The sequence below is a fragment of the Gracilinanus agilis genome, chromosome 4 (assembly GCF_016433145.1).
Source record: "Gracilinanus agilis isolate LMUSP501 chromosome 4, AgileGrace, whole genome shotgun sequence".
NCBI lineage: Eukaryota > Metazoa > Chordata > Mammalia > Didelphimorphia > Didelphidae > Gracilinanus > Gracilinanus agilis.
In genome coordinates this window covers 434,048,627-434,056,365 of record NC_058133.1, presented here as the reverse complement: position 1 = coordinate 434,056,365, position 7,739 = coordinate 434,048,627, and the positions used below count along the sequence as shown (strand labels likewise).

At 36.3% G+C, this 7,739-nt stretch overlaps 1 protein-coding gene across 1 annotated transcript in view; it reads right to left on the bottom strand.

Annotated features, from left to right (window-relative positions):
- KIF25 (kinesin family member 25) overlaps positions 1 to 7,089 on the bottom strand; it is a 105,395-nt gene extending 98,306 nt beyond the window's left edge. Inside the window, exon 1 of the mRNA XM_044675482.1 lies at positions 6,920 to 7,089. Coding sequence (XP_044531417.1) covers positions 6,920 to 7,089 — 170 coding nt within the window. The remainder of the gene's footprint in view (positions 1 to 6,919) is intronic.
- Between the last annotated feature and the right edge of the window lie 650 nt (positions 7,090 to 7,739).

The following is a 7,739-nucleotide window of genomic DNA, read 5'->3' as shown; positions in this document are numbered from 1 at the left end:
GGGAGAGGGAGAGGGAGAGGGAGAGGGAGAGGGAGAGGGAGAGGGAGAGGGAGCTTTTAAAAAAAAATTTTTTTAAAAAAGCCTTCATGGTAAAGAGAACACCTGAGTGGGACTTCAAATGGCAAGTAGGATTTAAAGGAAAGGGGAAAAGAGACCAATTGAGTACTAAGAGAGCAGGAATATTATGGGCTAGGACAGTAAGGAGATTGACCTAATCAGAGAGGAATGTACACAAAATAGAATAATGGGAAATATGGTTTGAAATGTAGAATAGGGCTAGATTATTAGGAAAAGGGAGGATGGCTTAAAAGTCAAAGAAATACAATGTTAAATCACAGGATGTAAGCCTAGAAGAACCTTTGGAGAACAGTTAATCTAGTCCTCACATCTTACATATTAGGAAACTAAGGCCCAAGACAGGGTTAACAATTTGCTCAGAGATACACAAGTACTAAGTAGCAAAGCTTGGATTCTAGTCTACATATTTTGACTTTATTTTAAAATTGTTTTTAATTAATTTTTAAATTTTTTTAACCCTTACTTTCTGTCTTAGAATACATAATAAATAATGGTTCCAAGGCAATTGGAATCAAATAACTTGCCCAGGTCACAAAGCTAGGAACTATCTGAGGCCAGATTTGACCCAAGGACCTCCTGTCTTCAGGTCTGGCTCTCTATCCACTGAGCCACCTAGCTGCCCTAACATTTTGACTTTAGTTCCAATGTTCTTTCTAATGTAGTAGGCTACCTATGCAGATATTGAAGCAAGGGAGGTACAAAATGAATGAATGCACATGCAAAACACTATATTAAGCAGCTAAGGATACAAAAAGAAAAGGAAGATAGTCCCTGTCCTCAAGGAGCTCAATTTTAATAGAAGAGACAACATATACAGAATGTTTCAACTGTAAGTCAGATGGAAAAGTCCCATGACTCTAAGACTACTGCAACAAATAAAAAATTTATAAATATTACTCTATATTTTTATGATATTTCATATTTTTCCTCAATTACATGTTAAAACAATTTTTAATATTCTGAATTCCAAATTCTCTCTTCCCCTCCCTAAGAATATAAGCAATCTGGGATAGATTATACATGTGCAATCATCTACATGTTTTTGATATTAACTTCCTGAATATCATAGAATAATAAATAGTGGCCAAAAAAATATGCTAAGTTGATTAGATGGGGAAAAGACTAATGGCAGTGAAATTTCCTTATTGCAGTAACACAGGAATGAGCCAAAGAAGAAAAGGTATGTGGTATAAAGGACAAACTTGGAATAGTAATGAATGGTTCCACATCGAATTGGAAGAAATTCTCTGGTAGTATGCTCTGAAGAATCGTCTTTGTCTCTTTACTGGTTTTCTCTCTCCAAATTTTTAAAATAAATTATGTTTATTTAGTCTCATATATCGCCCCCTCAGAAACTTCCCTATTCCTATTGAGGGTATCACTATCTTCCAAATCATCTTCAACTTCATCTTCAACTCCCCATTCCCAGTCATCCCCTGGACCCAGTCTGTTCTCAAATCTTGGGTCTCTCCCTCTCTCCCCTCCAATCTGTCCTTCACTCAGCTTCCACTGTGATTAAAGTTGGGTCTGACTATGTCATCCCCCACCATTGCCCTAATGAGTTCCAGGTGCTCCAAATATTTCCAAGAAAAAATGGAAAGATCTTTGCCTGGCATTTAAGACCTCATAATCTTGGCCTTTCCTACCTTTCAAGTCTTCTACCTTATCCCCTGCACATACTTTTCAAGACATCTATATTGATCTGCTTGCAGTTCCTTGAACATGACATTACACCCCGTGTGTCCATGTTTTTGTACTGACTGTGCTCTTATTGGACATAAGCTGTTCCCTGGTCTCTTCTTCTTAATTTCCCTGCTTTCCTACTAAACTCGGCTCAAATCTTTCAGTGAGAAGCCTTTCCTGATCTGCTGATGACATCCCCTCTGATATTATTTTCCATCTATACTCAATACAAATCTTGTAGTTTCCATGTTATTTACATGTTATCTCTCCCCCATTATCATGTGCTCTCCTAGAAGATAGGGATTATTTTTTTTTTTTGCCTTAGTATACCTCCTTGATGACTGGCATATTTGTTGTTTAGTTGTTTTTCAGTCATGTCTGACTCTTTGTGATCCCTTTTGGAGGTTTCCTTAGCAGAGATACTGGGGTGGCTTGCCCTTTCCTTCTCCAGCTCATTTTACAGATAAAGAAACTGAGGTAAACTTGTTCAAGGTCACGCAGCTAGTAGCTGAGGTAGGATTGGAACTTTCTTTTCAGACTTCAGGTCCAGCATTCTATCCATTGTGCCACCTAAATGCATATTGACTAGCAGTCAGTCATTTTATCAGTGACTAAGATAAAAGATTGGACGATATACTTATCACATTTGCAGAATACACGAAATTAGAAAAGATAATAAACATTAAGTGATAGAATCAAGATCCAAATCAATCTTGGCAGGCTAAAACTTTGGGTCAAATTTAAGAAGATGAAATTTAACTGGGATAACTGTAAGGTCTTACATTGCGTTAAAAAAAAATTAGCTTCACAAGTACATTATGGGAGAGGTGTGCCTCAATGGCAGTTTGTCTGAAAAAGATGTGGGAAGGGGAATTTCAAAGGTCTCAATTTCAATAATATGAGCCAACAAAGCAATGAAAAAAATCCAATACATTAGTAAATGTATTATGAACAGAGGCTAGAAAAGTAAGGGATTTTTATTGCTGTTACTGTTGTTGTTTGCTATGTTGGGAGAAAAAAAGAGGATCAAAAAAAGATAGGATCCTTATTTGAGGTAGACTAGATCATGACAACTGACAACAAAAGGAAGACAGAGCTGCTCGATTCCTATTTTGTAGGTATTTTCTCTACAAAGTAGAATAACCCTTATAATGAAAATGACAATAAAAATGATGTAGAGTTGATACCCAAAGAGCCTTGATGAATTCAAGTTGCCTGACCCAGATGAACCACATTTTTAGGGATTGAAAGAACAGACAGATCTAACTATTGAGGCAATATCTATGATATTTGAAAGATCACTTGGGAGAGATGCCACAAAGATAGGCGAAGGGCAAATATTTCAAGATTCAAAATAGGGAAAAGAACAGAGATTGCAAACTGTCAGCAGGTTTGCTTTTTTGAGAGTTGGCGCTTCTATTCCTCGAACAATTCTAGGAACTTCTATTCCTGGAAAAATTCTAGAATAAGTCGTTAAAGAAATGGTTGGCAAACATCCAGAAAGGGAAGTGGTGATTGCAAAGAGCCAGCATGGCTACATCAAGAATGTGTCATGGCCAGACTAATCTCATTTGCTCTTTGGGAGATGGTTAATCACTTAAAAGATGTGGGGGATGCTTGTGGATGGAGTTGGTAAAAGTTTCTCACGTTCTTCTTGCGGAGATGATAAAGAGATTAAGGCATTGGTGATACGGTCAGATGAATTAAGAACTGCTTACATGTTTGGACATAAAGACTAGTTGGTAAGGTTAAAAGTCTATAGATTCCAGGGATCTGGTTTAGCCTTGGGTTTATTAATTTGTATTGGTGACTTGGAGAAAGGCACAGATGGTATCTTAACAGATTTTCAGATGACACAAAGCTGGGAGTCATAGTTAATATACTGAATGATAGTCAGGATCCAAAAAGTTCTCAATGCGCAAGATAGAACACTGGGCTAAATTTAATGGGATGAAACTCAGTAAGGATAAAAGTATTGCATTACATTTGGATTCAAAAGATTGACTTAACAAGTATAAGATGGGGAAAGCATCGTTAAACTGTAGTTGTTCTGAAAAAAGACTGGGGAGGGTGGATAATGGATTGCAAACTCAATATGGGTCAATAGTGGGTAGAGCCAAGTTCATGCAATCTTGGGCATAGCTTCCAAGAATAAAAAAGTAGCAGTCTCACTGTACTCTGTCCTCATCAAACTTTATCAAGAGTGCTATGTTCGGGGCAGCTGGGTGGCTCAGTGTTTAGAGAGCCAGGCCTGGAGTCTTGGGTTCAAATCTGGCTTCAGATACTTCCTAGCTGTATGATCCTGAGCACCCCAATTGCCTAGTCCTTATAGATATTCTGTGTTGGAACCAATATTTAATATCAATTCAAAGACAAGGTAATGATTTTTTAAAAAGAATACTATACATTCTAGGTACAATAGGTAAGATGGAGAGTGAACCAAGATGGTGAAGAGTCTTAAGTTCATGTCATATAAGGAGCAATTGAATGGGGATGTTTAGCTTGGAGAAGATTTGGGGGAGACACAATAGTTGTCTTAAAATATTTGAAAGGCTGTCACACAAGGTCATTATTAAATATGTTCTTTGGCCCTGAAGGGTAGAATCAGACGCAATAGGTGCAAGTTACAAATAAATTAATTTAGGCTTGAAAAATTAGGAAAATCTTGCTAATGATGATTACTATCCAAAAGTAAAATGAGCTGCCTCCAGAGGTGATAGATCTTCCACTTTAGAAATCTTCAAGCAGAAACTGGACAATCACTCCTTCAGTATATTACTGGAAGGCTTCCATTTATGTATGTGATGGATTGGATGGCTATTAAGGGGCCTCCTGACTCTCAAATTCTGTACCCAGGACTCGAGAAGCAATTCATGCTTGTTAGACTACATAGAATATCACATTCATTCCCTGAACTGATATTTTTAAAGAACTTATTTTAACAAAATAAAACAATATGCAAATATCTCAGTTATGCCCCTTTCTTCCCTGGGACACTGACACTACTCTGGAGATGGTTGTTGAGAAAAGTGATGGGAAGCAGAGTCTGGAATTTCAGACATAATTTGGCTTTGTTCTGTTCTAACTGGAACCTTTATGAAAGTGTGATGAGTATTCTGAGGGTGTGATGGAGATTTAAGATTGAATCTGGAGTACGCAGATATTTTGTAGTAACAGTAGAATAAACTTGTTTCTTTTAATGTGTAGAGTGATTTCTCTGTCTATGCTCTCTCTTCTAGGCTTTGAGCACAGTGTCTGTAAGGAAAACTAGGAAATTAATTTTGTTTTTGTTTTATGTAAAAGGATGATACAGAATGGTCCTGGAAGCCTTGAGGAAATTTATAAGATGAAACATTTGGTAATCTTTATATTAATGTTCTAAAAGAATGCTCTAATATATCAGGTAGTCATTCAGAACACCACCTAATATTATCAGAAAATGACTTAAGCTCTTTCAAGAATAGAGGCATGGGGGCAGCTGGGTAGCTCAGTGGATTGAGAGCCAGGCCTAGAGACAGGAGGTCCTAGGTTCAAATCTGGCCTCAGACACTTCCCAGCTGTGTGACCCTGGGCAAGTCACTTGACTCCCATTGCCTACCCTTACCAATCTTCTGCCTTGGAGCCAATACACAGTATTGACTCCAAGACGGAAGGTAAGGGTTTAAAAATTTTTTTTTTTAATTAAAAAAAAGAATAGAGGCATTAATGGTTCAAGAACTAAACTTTGATTTTCTAAAACTTGATATTTTAACTGGATGAGAGATAAAATGAAGGTTAAGGTTCCCCTCAAATTTCAACCTATCAAAAGATGTTCAAAAACTGGTTTAACAACAAATCAGTAATAGTAATATAAACCAGGTGCATTATTAAAATATTAAAAGTATGTGGTTAACTGGAAAGAGCTACATGAATTGATGCAAAGTGAAGTGAGCAGAACCAAGAGAGAACATTGTACAGAATAACAGCAATATTGCACGATGAACAATTGTGAAAGACTTAGATATTCAAAGCAATACAGTGATCCAAGACAATCCCAAAGGACTCACAATAAAAAAAAATGCCATCTGTCTCTAAAGAAAGAACGGATGGAATCTAAATATAGACCAAAACATACTGTATTTCACTTTCTTTCTCACTTTTTTTGTTTTCTTCAAGTTTCCTTCCATAAAATGACTAATATGGAAAAATGTTTTACATTATTGTACATGTAAAATGTATATCAGATTGCTTGCCATCTCAAAGAGTAGAAAAGGTAAGAAAGAAAAGATGAGGAGAATTTGGCTTAAAAAAATGTTAACATTAAAATTTGTTTTTACATGTAATTTAGGAAAAATAAATAAAAATTTTAAAAAGCATATGATTAAGAACAGTCCAACATACACCAAAATATTTATAGTGGGACTTTTAGAAATTGCAAAGAACTAGAGAGAGAATAGATAACAATCTATTGGAGAATAGCTAAAAAGATGGTGGCATGGATATGTTTTGGAATATCATTACACCATAGGAAACAATGAACATGAAGAATACAGAGAGACATAATATGAAGTGAAATGTCAATAAAACAGTACATAAAATTACAACAATTTAAATGGAAGGAATGACAACAAAAATCATAATGAATGTGGATAATCTTAATGACCAAATCTGATTGCCAAAGAAGAGATAAATAAGAAAGCATCCTCCTTCCTTTCTCTGCAGAGGGAGAGACCTTAGACAAAACATTTCTTATAATGTTGGATATGACTGATGGTTTCATTAGATTTGCAGAACTGTTTTTCTCCTCTTTCTTTTATACTTTGTTAGAAGTGTTGGCTCTCTAAGTGTGGGACACACTGAGAAACAAAGGTGATATGAAACCAAAGGATGATCATTTTATTTTTAATTTAAAAGCAGAGCACTAAAAAAAGTATATGGTTACCTTGGCCAGTTTCAGATGAAGAACGGCATTTTCAGTTTCCAGTTCAACTATTCTTTCTTCTTTGGCCTAAAACCAAGGAGACCAGAAAGGAAACATTACTAAAAGATCATTTACTTTGGTCGTTTTAAAATAAAAGCAATTTCACTCAATGACACATTATGCTGTTGTACCAAACACAGTATGTATGAAAGGCTTCAGATAAATGCCTTCAGGCCAGACTATATAGCTCAATCTCACCCATCATCAGGTCTGACTCTCTGGGTTCTTTGGATCAGTTTAGGTGGGGTGGACAACAAAGGCTTCTGGGCTGAACTTTGCTTCTGGCTCTTGTTCTCCCAAAACACATTCCACCTTTCCATATATCTCATGATCTCTGGTTCAGGCTCCTCTCTACCAGCAGTGGCCATCTCCTATGGCTCAAGTCCATTCAACTGCTGCTTTTTTCTGTTACTGTGATGACTCTCAGTTCTGCTGCTGTTTTAATAACAGCCAAGGACCAAAAGCTCAAGGTTTTGGCTAAGAAAGAAGAGTTGAAGCTGATGAGAGCCATGGGATTGACACTGGTGGAAGGTACAGTGGTGAGAAAGGTCCAATCAGGAAGACCAAATGCCAACCCCTCCTTCTATAGAAAAATATTTTATCAGGAGTGAGGAAAGATGGAAGATGGAGAATAGACCACTTCAATCACAAATAACCTCAATAAATGAAATTATAATATATTTCATAAATACCATGTAATACCCACCACATATTGGATAGTGTGAGTTTTATTCCTTGTACTTGTATCCTTAGCACATCACACAGTGCCTGTCACACACACAAAAAACTTAATAAATACATGCTATTTGTCAATTAATTTTTTTTTAGTATCAGGAACCTAATGTTCTTACATCGTATTTTAATCTGATAGGAGTCTAGATACAATATATTTCAATTGGCCACTCATCAATCTACATGCTTGTCTTTTAACATTGATGAACAATGAGAGATTTGAAGCTTTTGTTCTCATAAGAAAAATCTGAAATGTGATAAGGACAGGTGATAAGGTGAAGATAGA